Source organism: Thamnophis sirtalis, unplaced genomic scaffold (assembly GCF_051295495.1).
Source record: "Thamnophis sirtalis isolate CommonGarterSnake01/CBP01778 unplaced genomic scaffold, rThaSir2_p1.2 scaffold_3, whole genome shotgun sequence".
Classification (NCBI taxonomy): Eukaryota; Metazoa; Chordata; class Lepidosauria; order Squamata; family Natricidae; genus Thamnophis; species Thamnophis sirtalis.
This window is the reverse complement of record NW_028261383.1, coordinates 38,102,628-38,125,692: the sequence shown is the minus strand read 5'-3', so window position 1 is coordinate 38,125,692 and position 23,065 is coordinate 38,102,628. Positions and strand designations below refer to the sequence as shown.

At 41.1% G+C, this 23,065-nt stretch overlaps 3 protein-coding genes across 3 annotated transcripts; all 3 read left to right on the top strand.

Annotated features, from left to right (window-relative positions):
• The first annotated feature begins 4,298 nt into the window (after positions 1–4,298).
• Positions 4,299–8,728, top strand: LOC148047931 (uncharacterized). The gene is made up of 5 exons (XM_087708198.1): positions 4,299–4,356; positions 5,044–5,519; positions 6,337–6,454; positions 6,566–6,633; positions 8,693–8,728. The coding sequence occupies exons 1-5, from the start codon at positions 4,299–4,301 to the stop codon at positions 8,726–8,728; spliced, it is 756 nt and encodes a 251-aa protein (XP_087564324.1).
• Positions 8,729–8,950: 222 nt separating this feature from the next.
• LOC148047930 (uncharacterized) lies at positions 8,951–11,286 on the top strand. Its single transcript, XM_087708197.1, has 2 exons — positions 8,951–8,984; positions 9,509–11,286. Exons 1-2 carry the CDS (start codon positions 8,951–8,953, stop codon positions 10,483–10,485), a joined length of 1,011 nt encoding a protein of 336 aa, XP_087564323.1. The 3' UTR covers positions 10,486–11,286.
• Positions 11,287–17,670: 6,384 nt separating this feature from the next.
• Positions 17,671–21,349, top strand: LOC148047929 (zinc finger protein 202-like). Its single transcript, XM_087708753.1, has 4 exons — positions 17,671–18,032; positions 18,668–19,123; positions 19,909–20,026; positions 20,154–21,349. The coding sequence occupies exons 1-4, from the start codon at positions 17,919–17,921 to the stop codon at positions 20,225–20,227; spliced, it is 762 nt and encodes a 253-aa protein (XP_087564879.1). The 5' UTR covers positions 17,671–17,918; the 3' UTR covers positions 20,228–21,349.
• The last annotated feature ends 1,716 nt before the right edge of the window (positions 21,350–23,065 follow it).

The following is a 23,065-nucleotide window of genomic DNA, read 5'->3' as shown; positions in this document are numbered from 1 at the left end:
TAATCTTTCGTTACATCTTGTAGAAAGCATATCAATTGGTTACAAATACATTCCAAGCGTTTCTTCCACAATCCTTACATATACTTCATTCAAATCAAGTTGTACATTTTAAGTAAAGAAAAAAGAGTGTGTATTTTACTATCCCTGTACCGCAATTCTCATTTAATTACCATTATTTAAACATGTTTTTATCTAGAATCATTTATATTTAAAGACACAACAACCTACTGGCATTCATTTGCAGTTTCAATAGATCCCCAATAACATTACACCTTTATGGTATATTCTAAAACAAATTCAGTTAAGTAAGATATATAAGCATTTCCCTCCACATAGCACACCTGTATCATTAGATATTATCCATTAACATTTCTTTGTTGTTATTGTAACTGACTATTTTTTTTTACTGTTTATCTCACCTCTCCTCTCCACAGGCCCACACAATTTATACCTTTATAGCCATCTGTAGGCAATGGTTTATTAATAAGATTTATAGGTCTTTTCCCTCAATCCCAAATTAGTTAATTACGTGCTAAGAAAATAAACATTAAGCATCTAAGACAATCTAAGGGATGTTAACATTTCTACTTATCAATCACCAAAAATATACATTAATATTTCTATGGCCGGTTATTTATCCTAACTAAGGTTATCATTTCACCATTAGTATCATAGTAAATTATATGTTAATGAATATACATTCAATAGTAATCTAGAACAGTCTATAAAGTACTAACATCTCTACTTATTAATCATCAATAATTAACTAGCTTTTTTTCATCAACTAGCATTATTAACCAGTGTCTTTCCAGTAACAAAATGGTCTTTTCTCTCTCGCCAGCTATTGTGTTGATTCCCTTTTCAGAACCTTTCCAGGGTTTAAGACTTCTCTCTGCACTTTGTAGCTTAAAAGATGTCTCATGTAGTTTTGTTGCCCTTGAGTTGTTATTAATGTAGGCTTAACTTTGGTTGTCAGGTTTATTTCTGGATAGATTTGTCTTATTAACTCCATCTTTTTCACTCTTTTTTTCCCCCCTGCATCTTGGAGTTTGGGATGAAGCACCAAATTATCAAAGTCACTTTTCCAGCTTCCCTTCTTTCCACCTTCACTCATGTTTACTCCATTAATAAGTTCATCTGAGTTCTTATCTTTGTTTTGCTATATTTTCATTCAATTCTTTAATTTCTGTGGCTGAAATAGAGGAAAAAATGTCAGTCCCTTCACCGCAAGCGGAGAAACAGGAAACACTGCAATCACTTCAATCCACAAAACAACATTACAAGCAAGAGCAAAAAGCTTTCTAAGGCAGTCCAATAGGGATTAAATACTCCACTTTGTTCTTACTTAAGGGACTAATTTAGCTTAAGAAAAAAGTTTCTTAGGGCAATCTTCTAAAAGAAAAGAAAAAAACCCCTCACCAGCCGGAACACTTTCACTTCTCTTTCTTTCTGGAGCCATCTCCAACTATGTCAGCCTGGGGGCTGCCTGTTTGCCACAGGTTGGAAGTGCTTCCCTTAGGTCGATCAGGGACTTTGCGATGTCCCTGCGACCAGCAAGGTCTTGTCTTCCCAGTCACCATCTCTTCGGAACAGTTTAGGTCCTACCGGACCATCCAGGGGCAAAAGTGTCATCGGCGGATTCGGACTGTCGAGTCTGCACGATGTAATGTTGTGATGTTGGCTCCTCCTCCTCTGGATTACATCTCAAGAGTTGTGAAGGAGCTGGCAGATGTTATCTCAGAACTATTGTGCCATATCTTTAAAAGATCTGGAGCACTGGGGAACTTCCAGAAGATTGGGAAAGGGCCAATGTGGTTCCCATCTTCAAAAAAAGTGGGAGGGGAAACAGACCCAAGAAATTACGGACCAACCAGTCTAACACCAACACCTGGAAAGATGCTGCAAATAATAAAAAAACAGATGTGTGAAAATCTATAAAAAAATAAATTTAAAACTAGTAGCTAGTAAAGGATTGTTAAAAACATCATGCCAAACCAATCTTATTTCATTCTTTAACAAAGTGATTAAATTAGAAGACCAGCATAATGCTGTGGACGTAGACTTCAGCAAGGCATTCAACAAAGTAGATCACAACATGTTTCTTGGTAAACTAGAAAAATGTGGGAGAGTAAGCATCCAGCTGGCAAACAGAATGCAGCTAAAACGGACCTTGGAGGTCTTGTCCAACCCACTGCTCAAGCAGATCTTATACCATTACAGACAAGTGACTGTCCAGTTTCTACTTAAAAACATCCAGTGATGAAGCAGACACACCCACCACTTCTGAAGGCAAGCTTTTCCACAGGTTAATTGTCCCCATTATTAGGAAGTTTCTCCTTAATTCCAGGTTGCTTTTCTCCTTGGTTGGTTTCCATCCATTGTTTCTTGTCCTGCACTCTGGTGCTTTGCAAAATAAATTGACCCCCACCTCATTGTGACAGCCTCACAAAAACTGGAATGCTGCTATCATGTCCCTCCCAGACCTTTTTCTCAACACTAGTCAAATCCAAATCCTTCATGTGTTTTAGTCTCCAGGCATTTAATCATCTTAGTTGCTCTTTTTGGCACTTTTTCTAAAGTCTCAACATCTTTTTTGTAATGTGGTGATAAAAACTGGTTGCAGTATTCCAGCTGTGGCCTTACTAAGGCTTTAGAATGTGATACTAATACGGCACATGATTTTGATTCTATGCCTCTGTTTATGCAACCAAGCATTGTATTATCTTTTTTGGCTGCTGCCACGCACTGCTGACTCACCTTTAACTGATCGTCCACTAAAACACCAGGGTCCCTCTCACAGTTATTGTTTTTGAGCCAGGCTTCTCCTAATCTGTACTTGTACCTTTGGTTTTTCCCGCCCAGGTGTAAAACCTTGCTTTTCTCCACATCAAATTTCACTGTGTTGCATGGCGCCCATTGTTCAAGCCTGCCAAGATCTTTTTGATCCTGAACTGATCTTCTGGAGGGTTGGCTGCTCCTGCCATCTTAGTGCCATCTGCAAATTTGAGGAGGAGCATGAGTTGAGGTGTATGATGTCCATTTCTTCTTCTTTTCTTCTGAATACCATTTCAAATAATTCTCTATGGAGATCAGAGATCCTGTGGGAAGGAAGCCAGAGGTGGGTTGCTCCTGGTTTGTTTCGGATCGAGTGAACCGGTACTAGTGGTGGCAGAAGGCTCCGCCCACCTTCCCGGACACTTTTGGGCATGTGCAGAAGCGCACACGTGCACATTCACACACACGAGCAAACATGTAGTAAAAAAATTGGAACCCACCACTGAAGGAAGCTTCCATCAAATCTCGCCCAGGAACTGTTTTTTTTTTTAGTAGGATTTTTCAGGAATATCCAGGTAAGGACAATTCAGGAGGTAATATAAGGTCCTCCTATTCCCCATAGAGATCCCAACCATTTCATCTCTGTCTTCTATAGAACAATTCTTCCTACTTTATGAATTATACATTTTAGAATTGTGTCTCCCTCACAAGGAAGAGTAGAAAGAAGCTGACCCTTCCTATTGAAGAGCTGAAATAGGTTAAAATTCCAAGTATTGTAAGAGGAGGAAATTATTTGTATTATGCCTTTCCTTCAGAAAGTCAAGCTAGTAGAAATAGTACCTTAATTGTTTACCCCTTTTTTGGGTTTACTCTTTCTTTTGTTACTGAACAACAGAAATTTAAGCGAGATTGTTATTAGGAATTTTCTCTTTAAACAAACCACTACTTTACATACAAAATTCTTTAGTAAATTATAACGTTGCCCAAAGCAGATTGAGAAGGCTTCCTGGCTTTCTCAAGAGTGCCCCCTCCTGGCCCTGCATGGGAAATGCACCATCTCTCCTTTTTCCATGAGCACTTTCCACGCACACACAGAAAACCGGGGCTCGCTCTGCAAAGAGAAAGAAACCGCATGCGCTTCAGCGTTGAGCCGCTGTTGAAGTTTGGGAAGGCAGTGACGTCACTAAGTCCTGCCTTTCTAGGATGCTGGACTCTCTCTCTTTAACCCTTTAAGCTTCGCAGGCCGTTAAAAAGGCTGCAAGGAAGTCTTGAAGAAAGAGGTGGCAAGGGTAGGTGTATGTGTGTATGACTGCGTGTGCATATATATACCAAGTCAATCTTAGGAGCGGGAGACCCCAAATTCCCATTTCTCTACCGCCCTTTTCCATGATCGTAGCAAAGCAGAGCTCCAGAAGATGCATGCTGTCCTTAGGAAGAATTCCAGATCCCAGAAAGGAAAGGGATCGTCCTTAGCTCCCCATTTCGTGGGAATAGCTCCTGCATAGGGCAGAGGGGGAGCTTGAATGGTAAAACTCGAGCAGGAAGCAAAAATAACTTTGAAAGGAAGAGATGCAAAAGATGGTGCCTACATTCTCACTGTGCTTGGAGCCTTTTGCAACTCAATTTGTTTGAGGAAGGTAGTTAATCACGTCATTGTAATGAGCTGTGTGCATCTAATCTTTTATATTTCATAGGAACTGAACCCTGGATTTGATTGACCTGTTTGTGCTTAGGACACATAGGGTGACCCTGACCCCTGCGTAAAGGAAGAAAGAGAAATGGACCAGGGTTAAAGGATTGGCACCTCATTTTTTGTGAACTGAATTTTCCTGCTTTGTGAACTTGTTTTGGGCTTTTGTATGTTGTATGTTGTGTGAACCCTGCTTAAAGGTAAATGTAGAGCTATATTTTTAAAATGCAAGTCTTTCTCTTTGAGTAAAAAGAAATTTAAATTATCCAAAAGGCCCATATGGACTGAATCTTCTTGCTGGAAGTCACCACTTTACAGGTCAGAAAAATGCTTCCTTCTGTGGGGATGAGTGTTGATAAATGGTCCGATCTACTAGCTTAGATTTATTCTTTCTTCTATAAGAAAATTGCAAAATGGAGGCCATTTCTTGATCTTCATGTAGAGAAAAAAATGTACTTCTACTTGCCTCTTCACCCATCGTGGGTATAGGCGAAAAAAATGATCCCTTTGGCAAAGGGGGCTTAATGGCTTGTTCTGGTATTCCCAAGACTAAATGAACATTGCTATGAATTAAAAAGCATTTGAAGATACACAGGTTTCATTGCAACCATTTGGAATTGTGTTACAGGACAGAGAGAGAATGGCTTGCCTTCCTTTAGCAAATGAGGGAAGTGGAAAAGGCCCTTCTGGTGCCCAGTCTGGAATCTGTGGGAAGATCTGGGCAAGAACTGGACAGAAGATGCTGGAAGAAGGAACCATCGTTTCACAAGCTCAGGCCTGGAACTTCAGGAGCGTCCAATATCAGGAGGATGAGGGTCCCCGAGGACTTTGTAGTCGGCTCCACTTCTTTTGTAATCGGTGGTTGAGACCAGAAAAGCACACAAAAGTGCAGATGCTGGACCTGGTGGTTCTGGAGCAGTTTCTGGCCCTTCTGCCCCTGCAGATGGAGAGCTGGGTGCGGGAGTGTGGAGCAGAGACCAGCTCCCAGGCTGTGGCCCTGGCGGAAGGCTTCCTCCTGAGCCAGGCGGAGGAGAAGAAGGAGCAGGTTGAGTTGCTGGTGAGAGGACTTTTTCTTCGGCCTGAATATAATAAACAATATGTTCAAAATTTTGCATCAAATTTTTGTAGGTTTATTAAGATATAAAATGCAAGAAAATGAAAATAGCAGGAAAGGGGGAAGGGAAGTGAAAGAAGTGTAGGGTAAATGGGGAAAAGGAAAATCATTGAAAATCTGAATCTTTTTAGCACAGTCGAATAAATGGTAACATTACAAGTTCATTGTCTTACATTTACATACTTAATATGTACTAGCAAATTCTATATAACAACAAACTTATGTAATCAACAAAATCAATCAAAGTTTCATTTTTTTCGATCTCAAGAACAAAACCCAGCATTGGTTCCAAAGTAGAAGCAAGATTGGCTTGGTCTTTTCTTTAACTAAAGCAGTTAATTTTTCCATCTTTTCCATCGGTTTTCCCAATGACTTCTCCTTTGTGGCTATTAAAATATCCGTCCGCTTTGCAAAGAGCATCCTTTCTGCTCTCAACATATATAACAGCAAAGTTCGAGAATTGTTTTTCCATCTCTTTGTCTATTAAACCTAAAAGAAAAGTCTCTGGTTTGATTTTCATGCCCTCTTTGAGAATCTTCTGCAGTACAATATAAATCTTACCCCAGTATTTCTTTGCTTTGTCACAAGTCCAGCACAGTTGGTAAAAAGTTCCTTTCTTACATTTACATTTCAAACATGTATTTGAAATTCCTTTGAGATTTGAAAAATCTTTGGCAGTTTATCAGGTGTTAAATAGAGGTACACACCACCATGATGTGTAATGTCCATTAATTCTTTTTTTCCTGGATCCTATTTCACGTCCTTCGCAATGGAGATCAGAGATCCTGAGAGAAAGAGACATCTGTCAAATCTCCCTCAAGAACTGTCTTTCAGGGGGATCCCTCAGGAAGATCCAATTAAGGACACCTCAGGAGGTAATATAAGGTCCTTCCACTCCTTTGATAAATCCTAACTTTCTCATCTTCTCTGTGTCCTCTCCTCCCATTTTATTAATTATCCCTTTTGAAATTCTGTCTCCCTCACAGGGAAGCATAGAAGGAAGTCGACTCTTTGTTTAGGGGGAGTGGAAACCATGATTGAACCTCCAACTCAGGTAAGAGAAAACTTTGATTTATTAGATTTCTATTTTTTCCCTCAGGAAATCAGCCGTTGTACATATTATAGGTAGTCTTTGACTTAGGACCAAAATTGAGGCTAAATTTTTTGTTGTTGAGTGACACATTTGTTAAGTGAACTCTGCCCCATTTTACGACCTTTCTTGCCACAGGTGTTAAAGCAACCACTGAAGTTAGAAGTATGGTTTTGGTTAAGTGGCTTTCCTAATGACTTTGCTTGTCAGAGGTTCACAAAAGGTGATCACATGACCCTGGGACCCTGCAACTGTCATAAATATGAGTCAGTTTGATCATGGGGATGCTGGAACAGTCGTAGGTATGAAAAACGGGCATAAGTCATTTTTGTCACTGTCGTTGTAAATCCCTAAAAACTGTTGTATGTTGAGGACTACCTGTACTGTCTCCTGCCATTTTCCCCTTTTCTTTTGGTTGGAGATTCTTTTTAGGATTTTCTTTTAGACTAGTATTTTAAAAACAAAACTGTTTTCGCTAATTATTCTCCCAACTTTTCAATAAATAATGTTTTACAGAATTCTTTATGTTAGTCATGATGTCTGCAGCTTGTCCTATGAAAAACTGTACAAAAGAGATGGTTTCGTCCATTAAACAAATGGATTGCTTGGCATTAAATTCACAGATGCTCTGGATGTTTGAATGTTGTGAATGTTTATTTCATTTGTATGCCGCCTTCATTTGTATGCCGCTCACAACTCAAACCAGGGAAGGGGGATACAGACAATTTAACAACAACACAAACAATACATAATTTAAAACGCAACAATCATACCATTCGAGATAGGGGCAATGGTTCTTTAGCCCCAGGCCTGTCGGAACAGCCAGGTTTTAAGGGCTTTGCGGAAGGCCTGGAGGGTGGTGAGGGTGCGAATCTCCACGGGGAGTTCATTCCAGAGGGTCGGAGCAGCCACAGAGAAGGCTCTCCTCTGGGTAGTCGCCAGTCGACACTGGCCGGCGGATGGAATTCGGAGGAGGCCTAGTCTGTGGGATCTAATCGGTCTGGTGGAGGTAATTGGCAGCAGGCGGTCTCTCAAGTACCCAGGTCCAATACCATGAAGGGCTTTATAAGTGACGACTAGCACCTTGAAGCGTATCCGGAGACCAATAGGCAGCCAGTGCAGCTTGCGGAGGATAGGTGTTACATGGGTGAACCGAGGTGCACCCACGATCGCTCGCGCGGCTGCATTCGGGACAAGCTGAAGTCTCCGAATGCTCATTAATAAGAAAAATACACAGTTAACAGTTAAGATTATTAAAATCCCAGGACAGTCGAAATATAGAAACGTCTCCAAGTAAAAAGTGTTCTGAAAGAACAATTAGCCAAGGCCCCATTAGCTTAGAAAGTAAAATTTAATCTTCTGACTTGTGCCTGGATTTGGAGGCCAAACAATCCAACTTTGCATAGGCTAAGAATTGTCTTCAATGGAAAACATCCTTCATTTTCTTATTTACTGTCCAGCCAATGGCTCAGACTACTAGCAGCTTCCTTGTAATCTGAGGAGGAGCAGAGTCTCTGGGTATTGATGGCACACCAGACAGAACCCTGGTTGAGCTCTCCCAGCACTTTCAGGAAGGTGTTGAGGATGAACAGGATTGCTCCTTCTTAGGACAACATAAGTCATTTCATAAAATACTACAAAGAATCCCTTCCCCTACAGACACATTTCCTTCTTTAAAGGCAGGAAGCGTTTAAAGGCCTTCAGTGTCTTGAGAGAATCAACTGGCAGGTGGGCCTTGGAAAACCCACCAATCAGGAACACTATCCAAGGAAAGGTTAGTGTCACTTATTGGTGGGTTTTCCGAGGCCCATCTGCCAGTTGATTCTCTCAAGTTGCTGAGGACCTTTTGATTGTGGATGGATGGATTCATAGATCCAGAATGAAGAGTATTCTGATTAGGGTTTGCTGCTTGTTTGATAGATCAATTGATCCAGAAGAAAAAAGGGCTTATTTAACCTGAATGGCACTGAAAGTCCTACAGAATCATTCAAGTTCATAAAACTTTCCTAAAATATTTCTTTAGTCAAATGCTTTTGGTTCTGTCAATTTTGTCATCTAAACCACAGATCCTTACTAAGCATAGACATTTATCTTAATGTTTATGTTTGCTATATAAAATTCTTAATAATAGGAAAGATCCTGCAGTTCTTCCTTGGTCAGTTCTGTATTTTTTTCTCCCTTTCAGGAGGTTCTTCTGCCCTTTGAGAAGGTGGCTGTTTATTTCTCCGAGGAGGAGTGGTCTCAGCTGGATCCTGACCAAAAAGCTCTGCATTGGGAAGTCATGCTGGAGAATTATAAGAATGTGGCCTCTTCTGGTAAGGGTTTCCCACTCTCCAGTCAGAGAGTTCAGGAAGACCTTTTGTAGTTAGATGCCATTAACTAGTTCTTATGAAAACATTTATAAATTGATATCTTCAGAGGGAGAAGGGAAAGTTCTGTTTTTCTAGTGCTCCTAGGAAGGAAATAGGTCAATGGCATTTTGCTTAGATATATCCTATCTAATTTATATTTCTATATAAACATTTTATGACAACGTAATTCCTTGGTTTGAGGTAATGCCAAAATTCATCACACAGATTTCAACTATGTTGGCCCAGATGCTTCCATATCAGTCCTATCAAGAGTTGCCAGTCAGGTTTTTTGACTTAATGTCTTTTGCAAGGTTTTAGGCCTCGTCAATAGAGATATTGTCATTTCTATACCATACCATTATTAAGATACAAATATGCAGTATATATTGGAATTTGGCACAATACCTGAAGGCAATCAATATGACTTTTGACAGAGTGAGCTTTTTCCCTAACCTTTCTCCCATTTTCATTTCTCTTTCACTTTGAAGGTGAGAATGAGAATAAAGACTCTGGAGAACCATTCCAAGTATTCAGAAAAGGAGATGTAATGGAGAAACCCGCAATTCAAACAGAATTCCAAAGTCAGGAGAGAAACCTGTTGAATAACTGGAATAAGGAAAGGTCATCTCCTTCAATTGTTTCTCAGATGCAGGACTTTTCTGATCAACAAGAAAAACTAAAGAAGAAATTTATTGAGAAAGGTGTAACAATCTTCAAAGAGACATTAAATGTAAATGGACCCTGTGCATCACAAGCCAAAGGAGGAGCCAATATGGGCAAAGACAAAAGAAAGAAATACAGTTGGAAGTTCACACTTTCTCAAGAAAATGGGTCTCTTGAGTCACAGAAAAGTTTTCACATGGGAGAGAAGACAAATAAATGCAATGAACATGGAAAAAAGACTGTTAATAAAAAGACATCCGCAATGGAGAAGCCATATAAATGCATGGAGTGTGGAATGGACTTTGGAAGACGCAGTAATCTTACACGCCATCAAAGGATCCACACAGCAGAGAAGCCATATAAATGCATGGAGTGTGGAAAGGGCTTTAGCCAAAACAATAGCCTTATTACCCATCAAAGGATGCACACAGGGGAGAAGCTATATGAATGCATGGAGTGTGGAAAAGGCTTCAGAGCAAGCAGTAAACTTACACGCCATCAAAGGATCCACACAGGGGAGAAGCCATATAAATGCATGGAGTGTGGAAAGGGCTTTAGCCAAAACGGTAACCTTATTACCCATCAAAGGATCCACACAGGGGAGAAGCCATATGAATGCATGGAGTGTGGAAAAGGCTTCAGAACAAGCAGTAAACTTAAACGCCATCAAAGGATCCACACAGGGGAGAAGCCATATAAATGCATGGAGTGTGGAAAGGGCTTCAGCACATCCCATAGTCTTATTTCCCATAACATGATTCATAGACTGGAGAATCCCCAAAACAAAGATACATTTGGATGAAAATGTATGCTAATTATTGATTTAATGGGTTTTATGAATGGATTTCAAATTTAGAGACCGAACTCTGAAAAAGGGTTTTAGTAATGAAAAAAGAAAAAATAGGCATGAGTCACTATAATTATGATTTATATATTTTTGAATGTATCTATATATACAGTATATAGAAATGTCAAACTAGCCGCTCGCAGGCTGGTTGTGTTATGTGAAGGACACACCTATCCCAGCTCCGTGAATAGGGAAACTGTTGCAATATGCCACATATGGCCACATGACATATGGAGTTTGAAATCCATGGTATATACGTTCATTTTATTTCATTTTTTAGAAATGAGTTTCCTGTTTTCCAACTGCCAGGATTCTCCCAGTTAGTCATAGCTCTCAGAGGGATGCGAAGATGTTTAACAGATGCTGCTTCCCTAAGCCCAAAAGGAAAATTTCAAAAAAACCCAATCAAATTACACCATGGTATAGAACTGGGATCCTCCACAATAGTTAAATTTGCATCCCTAGTGTAGAACCAAGACCTGAGTCAGCCGGTATCTATGCAGAAGCATTGAACATTATTCAGTCAAAGTCCTCATGACAGTTGTCACGTGCAGATCAATGTAGAGCGTGTGGGAAAAGCTGAAAGGATGAAGAATTCCTCTCTCACAAAAGGAGCCAGAAGCGCCCCAAGTGCATGTGCAATTTTCTTTTCAAGCATTATCGCCATGTTTTGCTCTTTTGTAGTGTGGTGAGTCCAAATTCGATTTAAATAAAATCAATTAAATATCAGTTGGGTAGTTTTGTTCTAGTTATGTATTATACTTACGTATTAAACTCTTTAGTTGATTTAAAAATGTATTAACACAAGATTCGTGGAAGGATTTGGAGGGAGCATATTTCAGGATTTGAGAGTGTCATGTTGGTTTGAAGCTCAGTTGACAGTAATAGTTCTGGGTCAAGCTGAACAATAAAAAGACTGAAAAGAGCAGAGTGTCATTGTTCCAAATATGCAGAATTAAATTAGAGTCAAAGGCAAATCTTTTCCTCAAAATTCCAATTTAATAAGGCAGACATGTTGGCACATCTGTATTAACTGCGGCCTCTCCTCAGAAAAAAACACGTTTTCTGAAAAGAGAATAACTTAAAAGTTAACATAACACAATTAACCACCTCTTCCCCCCTCAGGGGGACCCTTTGGCTTATTGGGAGACTTCTCAAGGAATTGCTCTACTAACTACTCCACTTTTAGGTTCCAACTTTTCACCCAAGTAGCTTCAGACAAAGGGTAACCCTTCCAATGCACTAAATACTGTAAGCGACCCCTATTCAGCCTGGAGGCTACGATTTTTCCCACCTGAGATTGTGTTTCCCCTTCTATCACTACAGGAGGAGATAAAGCTTGGGTGGACGGTCTTATGCTGGACCCAATTACTGGCTGCAACAAGCTACAATGAAATTCTGGGCCAATTTTCCCTAGACTTCTGGGTAGACTGACTCGAACTATAATTGGGTTAACTATCTTCACTATTGAGAATGGACCTAGAAATTTTGGACCAAATTCCTTGCTAAGCATTCTTAAACTTATGTATTTGGTAGACACAAAAACTTTGTCCCCCACACGGAAGGGGTTTTGGAGCGAGCGGTGTTATCAGTTTGCTTCTTGTAGGCTTCTGCCACATCTGCTAGAGCCTTGTTCGTATTCTCCCAGCCTTTCGTTAGTGAGTCCATCCATTCAAAGACATGAAGGAGGGAGGTTCTCTAGGCAGCTCAGGCATGGCAACAAATTCCATGCCACTGTTTATCTGGAGAGCCATTAATCCCGTGCTGCTGTGGACCACATCGTTGTACGCCACTTCAGCGAAGGGTAGCAAGTCTGACCAGTTGTCCTGCTGATAGTCCACATAATACCAGATGTATTGTTCCACTTCTCTGCTGCGCAGTTCATGTTGGGATGAACCTCTGAGCGCAGTTCTTGTGTGGACCCAATGGACCTCAGAACCTCTCTCCAGAATTTGGCTGTGAACTGGACTCCGCGGTCTGAAATGATCCTCTTGGGCAATCCGTGCAGGCGATAAATGTGTTTCACAAACATTTTTGCTAATTTCTTTGAGGACGGCAACTCTGAGCAAGTGATGAAGTGCGCCTCCTTGGAAACCAAATCAATAACTGTCCAGATTATTGTGTTCCCACTGCTATCTGGGAGTTCCATGATGAAGTCCATTGCAACCTCTTCCCATGGTCGGTTAGGGCTGGCCACTCATTGTAGTAGTCCAGGGGACTTCTCTGGCAGTGGTTTCATCGTTGTGCAAGTAGCACAGCTTTTTACGTAATCTTCCACCTCTGATTCCATCTTTGGCCACCAACATTGACGCCTGGCGAGGTGAAGCGTTTTTAGGAATCCAAAGTGGCCTCCTAATTCCGCCTCATGGCTTCGCTGTAGAACTTCCAGTTTCGACCCTGTGGGGACGTACAACCCTGTGGGGACATACACAGAGAGACACACAGAGACACACACTGCATTCCAAGTTTGGGTACTTTGAACCACGGAAAAAAGGGGCCTTCTCCCCAAGCCCAGGCATGATTGGCAGTTTCCAAGTTCAGATGTGGATAAAAGACTCCACGCTTGGAACGGTGTGTGTGTGTTTGTGAGTGTGAGTTTGTTTGTGTATGTGTGTGTGCATGTGCACAGCAGGTCAATGGAGATGTTCTTTTCCCAATCCCAGACATCATTGGCATTTCCTTTCCTGGTTCCTCCTCTCGGCAAAGCAGGAGGCGGTAGATGACATTGCTGCATACGGAAGCGCGGAGAAAAAAATTTGCAGGATGCAGTTTCCTCCGAGTCCAACTTCTGCCTTGACAGATCTCTGAAGAGAAAGAGGGAATGTCTCTCTTCTTCTTAAGAAGTCGTCTATACAATTTAGAAGTCATCCAAATTGGATTTAAATAAATTTAATTAAATATCAATTGCATGACGTGCAGTCACTAGAGGCAGGGGAGGCGGGGCCTCACCAGTCTCCTGAGGGACAGGAAACTATTTTTAAAATAATTAAAAGGACCAAGGTAGTTGCTCCCAAACTCTAAGTCACAGTGACTCTGAGTCTCCTTAGTGCAGTTAGTAGGAGGAGGCTAGAGAACTAAGGGCCTCCTTTGCATAAGGAATTTTTCACCTTTTAAGAGTCAACCAAGGGTTAAAGCGCAAAAAATTCTATATGCAAATGAGGCATGTGATACTCCCGCCTCCTCCTGCAGAGGGCACTTTGTTTAGAGCCTATTTTAAAACGTTTAAGCAGAGTCATCCACGTGGTGACTCTAGCAGCAACTAGCCTAGCCTGCCTGGCCCTGGCTAGACCAAATCTAGCATTTTCGACGCAGCTGGAAGGTATGTGGGTCAGAGCGAGGGGGCAAGGGGGAGGAATTCAATTTATTTGTAATGTAAGTAATTGTAATTTGTTTTTATTATTTGTATGTGCATGTGTGTGTGGTTTTTTTTTTACCCACCTCTGCTGGCGTGCGGGCTGGCACATCTATTTTTATTTTTCATTTTTCATTTATTATTTTTCATTTTTTATTTATTATTTTTCATTTTTCATTTATTATTTTTCATTTTTATTTATTATTTTTCATTTTTATTTATTATTTTTCATTTTTATTTATTATTTTTCATTTTTATTTATTATTTTTCATTTTTATTTATTATTTTTCATTTTTTATTTATTATTTTTATTTTTTTTATTATTTTTCATTTTATTTTTTTATTTTTTAAAGCCATGCTGCCTCGGTGCGCCATAGAACGAAACATGTCCTGGTTTGTGGCCGGGTGGCATGCACTTTAAACTGCAAGCATGCCGCCCAGCCACAAACCAGGACATGTTTCGCTGAATGGCCGGCCGGCGCAAAGGCATGCTGGCAGTTTAGAACTCGCTGAATGGCGGCTGAGGGGCACGCTAAAATGCCGGCATGACTTTGAAGTTGCCGGCTTGCCTTCTGCGCCGGCCTGCACGGAAGGCAAGCCGGCATTTAAAGGCATGCTGGCAGTTTAGAACTCGGCCGCCATTCAATAGCAGTAGACTTAGCCATAGACTTATATACCGCTTCATAGGCCTTTCAGGCCTCTCTAAGCGGTTTACAGAGAGTCAGCATATTGCCCCCAACAATCTGGGTCCTCATTTTACCCACCTCGGAAGCATGGAAGGCTGAGTCAACCCTGAGCCGGTGAGATTTGAACCGCTGAACTGCTGATCTAGCAGTAGCCTGCAGTGCTGCATTTAACCACTGTGCCACCTTGGCGAAACATGTTAAAGGCATGCTGCCAGTTTAGCGTGCCGGCAGGCAGGGCTCGGCCGCCATTCAGCGAAACATGTGTCGCTGAATGGCGGCTGAGCCCCGCTGGCATTCTAAACCCTTCCGGGCCGGCCGGCCATTCAGCGCTCTTACCCAGCGCTCGCACGCCCACAGGATGGCGCCGGGGAGGAGAGGAACTGTGCAGGTAAAAAAACCCTTTAGTCTTTGAAGGGCCCTTGTGTGACATCTGCCTCTGTGTGTGTGTGTGTGTGTGTGTGTGTGTGTGTGTGTGACATCAGTGCCTCACCAGCCATAAACCTCACCGCACGTCACTGATCAATTGTGTGGTTATGTTCTAGTCATGTATGTGTTATATTCATGCATTAAATTCTTTAGCTGCTTTAAAATGTATTAACACATGAAGATTTCTGGAAGGATTTGGAGGGGGCATATTTCAGGATTTGAGAGGCTCATATTGGTTTGAAGCTTGTTATTCAATTGTCAGAAATAGTTCTGGGTCAAACTGGACAATAAAGAGACTGAAAAAAGCAGAGAAATTAATTCAATTTTTTATAAACCCCCCTTTCTCTTTCCATCGACATTCTTTCTTTCACTAATTGTATCTGAATCTCTTTTTTCGTGCATCTTCATCTCCCTATCCAGATAAACCTTTTCAAACTGCTGGGATACTTAGGTTTTATAGTTGGAGGAGAATTAGTACTTAGGTTTTTCTGTTTATTCCTGATCTGTGGTTTGATGGGTCTCAATATCATGTCTTGAACTGGTCTGGGTTCTTCCTTCCCTCTGAATGGAATTTTGGGGTTGTAGAAGTAAGGCAGAAGGGACAAATCAGAACATTATTTCAGGAGCTGCTAATGTGTGGCCATCTTGTCTCCTCCACCCAAGCTCATACTTTGTCAGGGTGCGCACAGCTTTACTATGTGAGACAACCCAAGAGCAATAACAACAAACACGGTTTGTAAGAAATGCGGGTTTTATCTACAAAAGAATATATACTATGCATAGCTGTACTATAGGCAGGAGTCAAGCGATCAGTAAATTTCAATTTGGTTGATCTGTTTGTTTTCAGGGCATGTTGTTTGAAGTTGCATGGCTGAGCGTAGGAAGAAAGAGAAATGGAGCATCCTAAACCAGGGTTAGTTGCTCTTTTTGGCACTTTTTCTAAAGTCTCAACATCTTTTTTGTAATGTGGCGATAAAAACTGTTTGCAGTATTCCTGCTGTGGCCTTACTAAGGCTTTAGAATGTGATACTAATACGTCACATGATTTTGATTCTATGCCTCTGTTTATGCAACCAAGGATTATGTTAGCTTTTTTGTATAGCAGTATAGCAGTGGACTTATATACCGCTTCATAGGCCTTTCAGGCCTCTCTAAGCGGTTTACAGAGAGTCAGCATATTGCCCCCAACAATCTGGGTCCTCATTTTACCCACCTCGGAAGGATGGAAGGCTGAGTCAACCCTGAGCCGGTGAGATTTGAACCGCTGACCTGCTGATCTAGCAGTAGCCTGCAGTGCTGCATTTAACCACTGCGCCACCTTGGCTCTTGTCTGCTGCCACGCACTGCTGACTCACGTTTAACTGATCGTCCACTAAAACACCAGGGTCCCTCTCACAGTTATTGTTTTTGAGCCAGGCTTCACCTAATCTGTACTTGTACCTTTGGTTTTTCCCGCCCAGGTGTAAAACCTTGCTTTTCTCCACATCAAATTTCACTTCGTTGCATGGGGCCCATTGTTCAAGCCTGCCAAGATCTTTTGGATCCTGAACTGGTCTTCTGGGGCGTTGGCTGCTCCTGCCATCTTAGTGCCATCTGCAAATTTGAGGAGGAGCATGAGATGAGGTCTTCTCCTTTTCTTCTGTCTATCATTTCAAACCATTCTCTATGGAGATCAGAGATCCTGAGGGAAGGAAGCCAGAGGCGGGTTGCTCCTAGTTTGTCTCAGATCGAGCAAACCGGTAGTATTGGCAGCGAAAGGCTCCGCCTATCCACCCAGACACTTTTGGGCATGTGCAGAAGGGCACACGAGCACATTCACCCACACGACCAAACATGTACCAAAAAAATTGGAACACCCCCCACACACACTGAAGGAAGCTTCCATCAAATCTCCCCCAGGAACTGTTTTTTTGAGTAGGATTTTTCAGGAATATCCAGGTAAGGACAATTCAGGAGGTAATATAAGGTCCTCCTGTTCCCCATAGTGTTGCGTCCTCCTGACACAGCCGGCAGGTGTGGCCAGAGCCTCAGGCTCCTGATTGGCTCTGACGCGCCTGCCGGCCGGTGGGAAAACCACCAGCCACCGATTGGCCACCCACCTGACAGCTGTCAACCTTTCATCTCTGTCTTCTATAGAGCAATTCTTCCTACTTTATGAATTATACATTTTAAAATTGTGTCTCCCTCACAAGGAAGAGTAGAAAGAAGTTGACTCTTCCTATGGCAGAGCTGAAATAGCTTCAAATTCCAATTATAGTAAGAGGAGAAAATTATTTGTATTATGCCTTTCCTTCAGAAAGTCAAGCTAGTAGAAATAGTACCTTTCTTTTTGGGTTGTTACCGAACAACAAAAATTTAAGTGAGATTGTTATTAGGAATTCTTTAGTAAATTATAACGTTGCCCAAAGCAGATTGAGAAGGCTTCTCAAGAGAGCCCCCTGCTGGCCTTGCATGGGAAATGCACCATCTCTCCTTCTGCACCTTCCATGCACAGAAAACCCATCCGGGGTTCCCTCTACAAAGAGAAAGGAACCGCATGCGCTTCAGCGTTGAGCCGCTCTTGCAGGTGAAGAGGAAGTGATGTCACTAGGTCTTGCCTTTCTAGGATGCTGGACTCTCTCTCTTTAACCCTTTAACCGTCGCAGGCCGTTAAAAAGGCTGCAAAGTCTTTGAAGAAAGAGGTGGCAAGGGTAGGTGTATGTGTGTGTGACTGTGCGTGTGCATACACAAAGTCAATCTTAGGAGCGGGAGACCCCAAATTCCCATGTTTCTCTGCCGCCCTTTTCCATGATCGTAGCAAAGCAGAGCTCCAGAAGATGCATGCTGTCCTTAGGAAGAATTCCTGATGCCAGAAAGGAAAGGGATCGTCCTTAGCGCCCCATTTCGTGGGAATAGCTCCTGCATAGGGGAGAGGGGGAGCTTGAATGGCAAAACACAAGCAGGAAGCAAAAACAACTTTGAAAGGAAGAGATGCAAAAGATGATGCCTACATTCTCACTGTGCTTGGAGCCTTTTGCAACTCAATTTGTTTGAGGAAGGTAGTCAATCACGTCATCGTATTGAGCTGTGTGCATTTAATCCTTTATATTTCATAGGAACTGAATCCCTGATTTGATTGACCTGTTTGTGCTTAGGACACATTGTGTGACCCTGCCCCCCTGAGTGAAGGAAGAAAGAGAAATGGAGCAGGGTCAAAGGATTGGCGTCTCATTTTTTGTGAACTTAATATTCATGCTTTATGAACTTGTTCTGGGCTTTTGTATGTTGTATGTTGTGTGTACTCTGCGTATAGGTAAATGTAGAGCTATATTTTTAAAATGCAAGTCTTTCCCTTTGAGTAAAAAGAAATTAAAAACTATCCAAAATGCCCAAATAGACTGAATCTTCTTGCTGGAAGTCACCACTTTACAGGTCAGAAAAATGCTTCCTTCTGTGAGGATGAGTGTCGATGAATGGTCCGATCTACTAGCTTAGATTTATTCTTTCTTCTATAAGAAAATTGCAGAATTGAGGCCATTTCTTGATCTTCATGTAGAGAAAAAAATGATCCCTTTGGCAAGGAGGGCTTAATGGCTTGTTCTGGTATTCCCATGGCTAAATGAACATTGCTATGAATGAAAAAGCATTTGGAGATACACAGGTTTCATTGCACCCATTTGGAATTGTGTTACAGGACAGAGAGAGAATGGCTGGCCTTCCTTTAGCATGTGGGGGAAGTGGAAAAGGCCCTTCTGGTGTTCAGTCTGGAATCCATGGGGATATCTGGGCAAGAACTGGGCAGAAGATGCTGGAAGAAGGAACCATCGTTTCACAAGTTCAGGCCTGGAACTTCAGGAGCATCCAATATCAGGAGGATGAGGGTCCCCGAAGACTTTATAGCCAACTCCACTACTTTTGTAGTCGATGGTTGAGACCAGAAAAGCACACAAAAGCACAGATGCTGGACCTGGTGGTTCTGGAGCAGTTCCTGGCCCTTCTGCCCCTGCAGATGGAGAGCTGGGTGCGGGAGTGTGGAGCAGAGACCAGCTCCCAGGCGGTGGCCCTGGTTGAAGGCTTCCTCCTGAGCCAGGCGGAGGAGAAGAAGGAGCAGGTTGAGTTGCCGGTGAGAGGACTTCTTCTTGGGCCTGAATATAATAATATGTTCAGATTTTTGTATCAAATTTTTGTAGGTTTATTAAGATATAAAATGCAAGAAAATGAAAATAGTAGGAAAGGGGGAAGTGAAGTGAAAGAAGTGTAGGGTAAATGGGGAAAAGGAAAATCATTGAAAATCTGAATCTTTTTAGCACAGTCAAATAAAACGGTAACATTACAAGTTCAATGTTTTACATTTACATACTTAATATGTACTAGCAAATTCTATATAACAACAAACTTATGTAATCAGCAAAACTCAATCAAAGTTTCAATTTTTTGATTTCAAGAAGAAAACCCATTATTGATTCCAAAGTAGAAGCAAGGTTTGCTTGGTCTTTTCTTTAACTAAAGCAGTTAATTTTTCCATCTCTTCCATCAGTTTTCCCAATGACGACTTCTTTGTGGCTACTAAAATATCCATCCGCTTTGCAAAGAGCATCCTTGCTGCTCTCAACATATATAACAGCGAAGTTCGAGATTGTTTTTCCATCTCTTTGTCTATTAAACTTAACAGAAAAGTTTCTGGTTTGATTTTCATGCCCACTTTGAGAATCTTCTGCAGTACAATATAAATCTTATCCCAGTATTTCTTTGCTTTGTCACAAGTCCAGCAGAGTTGGTAAAAAGTTCCTTTTTTATATTTACATTTCAAACATGTATTTGAAATTCCTTTGAGATTTGAAAAATCTTTGGCAGTTTATCAGGTGTTAAATAGAGGTACACACCACTTCATGATATATAATGTCCATTAATTCTTTTTCCCCTGCATCCTATTTCAAGTCCTTCGCAATGGAGATCAGAGATCCTGAGACAAAGAGGCATCTGTCAAATCTCCCTCAAGAACTGTCTTTCAGGGGGATCCCTCAGGAAGATCCAATTCAGGACACCTCAGGAGGTAATATAAGGTCCTTCCACTCCTTTGATAAATCCTAACTTTCTCATCTTCTCTGTGTCCTCTCCTCTATAGCATACCTCCTCCCACTTTATTAATTATCCCTTTTGAAATTCTGTCTCTCTCACAGGGAAGCATAGAAGGAAGTCGACTCTTTGTTTAGGGGAAGCGGAAACCATGATTGAACCTCCAACTCAGGTATGATAATAACTTTGATTTATTAGATTTCTATTTTTTCCCTCAGGAAATCAGCCGTTGTACATATTATAGGTAGTCTTTGACTTAGGACCACAATTGAGCCTAAATTTTTTGTTGTTGACTGACACATTTGTTAAGTGAACTTTGCCCCATTTTACGACCTTTCTTGCCACAGGTGTTAAGTGAACCACTGAAGTTAGAAGTATGGTTGTTGTTAAGTGGTTTCCCTAATGACTTTGCTTGTCAGAGGTTCACAAAAGGTGATCACATGACCCTGGGACCCTGCAACTGTCATAAATATGAGTCAAATTTGATCATGCGGCCATGGGGATGCTGGAACAGTCATAGGTATGAAAAACGGGCATAAGTCATTTTTGTCACTCTCGTTGTAAATCCCTAAAAACTGTTGTATGTTGAGGACTACCTGTACTGTCTTCTACCATCTTCCCCTTTTCTTTTGGTTGGAGATTCTTTTTAGGATTTTCTTTTAGACTAGTACTTTAAAAACAAAACTGTTTTCACTAATTATTCTCCCAACTTTTCAATAAATAATGTTTTACAGAATTCTTTATGTTAGTCATGATGTCTGCAGCTTGTCCTATGAAAAACTGTACAAAAAAGATGGTTTGCGTCCATCAAACAAATGGATTGCTTGGCATTAAATTCACAGATGCTCTGGATAAACATTTCAACTAAACAGTGCGGACAGAGAATTAATTGATACAGAACATTTCTGTCCCCAGCAATCTAAAATTAATAGGGTTATCAGTGCATATAACATAGATGTTTGTGTGGGTAAGAATGTCAACTTTGCTGTCAAGCAAAATCAAGCATTTAATAGTGAGTGCATACAATCTGCAATCAAACAGGTTGTACGAATGTAGGGAAAGTCAGACACAACACAGGTTATGTAGACAGTAAACACATGGTCAGTCAAAATGGATGCAAATGTGTATACACCAATGCACAGAATATGAGGAATAAACAGGGTGAATTAGAAATTTAAGTAAATGAGGCCAGATACGATATTGTTGCCATGACAGAAACTTGGTGGGTTGAAACCTACAAATGAAACATACAACTATAGGGTAATACAGCTATTTTTATTTTTTTTAAATAGACCAAATGAAATAGGTTGTAGAGTTGCACTATATATAAGAAATAATTACATCTCTACAGAAATAGAGCACAACAATGCTGATAACTGCCTTTACATCAACTGGGAGACAAACGCTGCACCAAGTGGAAGATCATACAGGTTCCTGATAAACCTAGCATACAACTTTGTTTCCTAAAAAGTAGAGAAGGGGAACAAGGGAATCAACCAGATTGGTCTTAATTCTCACTAAGAGAGATTAAATGATAGAAGGTGTTGAAGCTATAGGAATCTTATGGGGGAGTGATCATGCAATACCGGAATTCCACATTATGCAAGCACAAGCAATAGAACTAAGTCAAACTAGAGTCTTGGGCTTTAAAAGACAAACTTGAACTTAGAGAGACCTTGGGAATGATTCCATGGATGAGAATCCTCAAGGGGAAAACAACTCAAGAAGCTTGGGAAATTTTGAAAAGTGAGATTATAAAAGCCCAGTCTAGCATAATACCAATGAAGAAGAAAAATAACAGCTCTCAAAAGAAATCAGCATGTCTGCATAAAGAACTCTGATAAATTGAAAGACAAAAAGGACAAGTACAAAAAAGGGAAAGAGGGGCACATAACTAAGGCAGAATATCACCAAATAGCCCAAGCCTGCAAAGGTGAAGTGAGGAAAGCTAATGAACTAACGCTTATGACCAAAAATAAAAGCGTCTTTCAACATGTTGAGCCGAGGTGGCGCAGTGGTTAAATGCAGCACTGCAGGCTATTTCAGCTGACTGCAGTTCGGCTGTTCAAATCTCACCGGCTCAGGGTTGACTCAGCCTTCCATCCTTCTGAGGTGGGTAAAATGAGGACCCGGATTGTTGTTGGGGCCAATATGCTGACTCTGTAAACCGCTTAGAGCGGGCTGAAAGCCCTATGAAGCGGTATATAAGTCTAACTGCTATTGCTATTGCTATGTTAAAAAGTTTTAAAAAGTCAAGGAAACAATTGATCCATTGGTGGGAGAAAGTGGCAAGAAGGTGACAAGCAATAGGGAGAAAGCAGAACTACTTAACTCGTGTTTTTCATCCACCTTTACACAAAGGAAAAAACCAGTCCAACTTATCAAAAACAGCACCACAAAAAACAGATTAGGAACACAAGTTAAAATAGGTAAGTGAGCACCTGTCCACCCTAGATGAGAAGACCAAGAAAGCTGATTAGGGGACTGGAGGCTAAAGCATATAAAGAATGGTTGCTGGAATTGGGTGTGTTTAGTTTAATGAAAAGAAGGACTTGGGGTGACATGACAGCAATGTTTCAATATCTCAGCGGCTGCCACAAAGAAGAGGGAGTCAAGCTGTTCTCTAAAGCAAATGGGTGGAAACTTGGATAACCATTTGTCTGAAATGGTATGGAGTTTCCTGCCTAAGCAGGAGGTTGGAGTAGAAGACCTCCAAGGTCCCTTCTAGCTAAATTATTCTATCCTACCCTACCTTACCCTGCCCTGCCCTACACTATCCTATCCTACATGGTGCCCCATTTTTGTAATTATTTGAATTGAATTTGTGCTAGGAACCTCAAAAATATTTAAATATTCAAACTAGCAAGCTTCCATTTTTCCAATGCCTCATTTACAATCATTAATAAGAAAAATACACAGTTAACAGTTAAGATTATTAAAATCCCAGGACAGTCAAAATATAGAAACGTCTCCAAGTAAAAAGTGTTCTGAAAGAACAATTAGCCAAGGCCCCATT

What these genes read in the sequence shown, in the direction of transcription:
- LOC148047931 (XM_087708198.1), top strand. Translation starts at nt 4,299, where the DNA reads ATGGTAAAACTCGAGCAGGAAGCAAAAATAACTTTGAAAGGAAGAGAT. An exon ending in AATTAAGGACACCTCAGGAG is followed by an intron (nt 6,455 to 6,565) that starts GTAATATAAGGT and finishes TCTCCCTCACAG; the next exon opens with GGAAGCATAGAAGGAAGTCG. An exon ending in TGATTGAACCTCCAACTCAG is followed by an intron (nt 6,634 to 8,692) that starts GTAAGAGAAAAC and finishes ATATTTCTTTAG; the next exon opens with TCAAATGCTTTTGGTTCTGT.
- LOC148047930 (XM_087708197.1), top strand. Translation starts at nt 8,951, where the DNA reads ATGCTGGAGAATTATAAGAATGTGGCCTCTTCTG. An exon ending in TAAGAATGTGGCCTCTTCTG is followed by an intron (nt 8,985 to 9,508) that starts GTAAGGGTTTCC and finishes TTCACTTTGAAG; the next exon opens with GTGAGAATGAGAATAAAGAC.
- LOC148047929 (XM_087708753.1), top strand. Translation starts at nt 17,919, where the DNA reads ATGGCAAAACACAAGCAGGAAGCAAAAACAACTTTGAAAGGAAGAGAT. An exon ending in GACTTCTTCTTGGGCCTGAA is followed by an intron (nt 19,124 to 19,908) that starts TATAATAATATG and finishes GCATCCTATTTC; the next exon opens with AAGTCCTTCGCAATGGAGAT. An exon ending in AATTCAGGACACCTCAGGAG is followed by an intron (nt 20,027 to 20,153) that starts GTAATATAAGGT and finishes TCTCTCTCACAG; the next exon opens with GGAAGCATAGAAGGAAGTCG.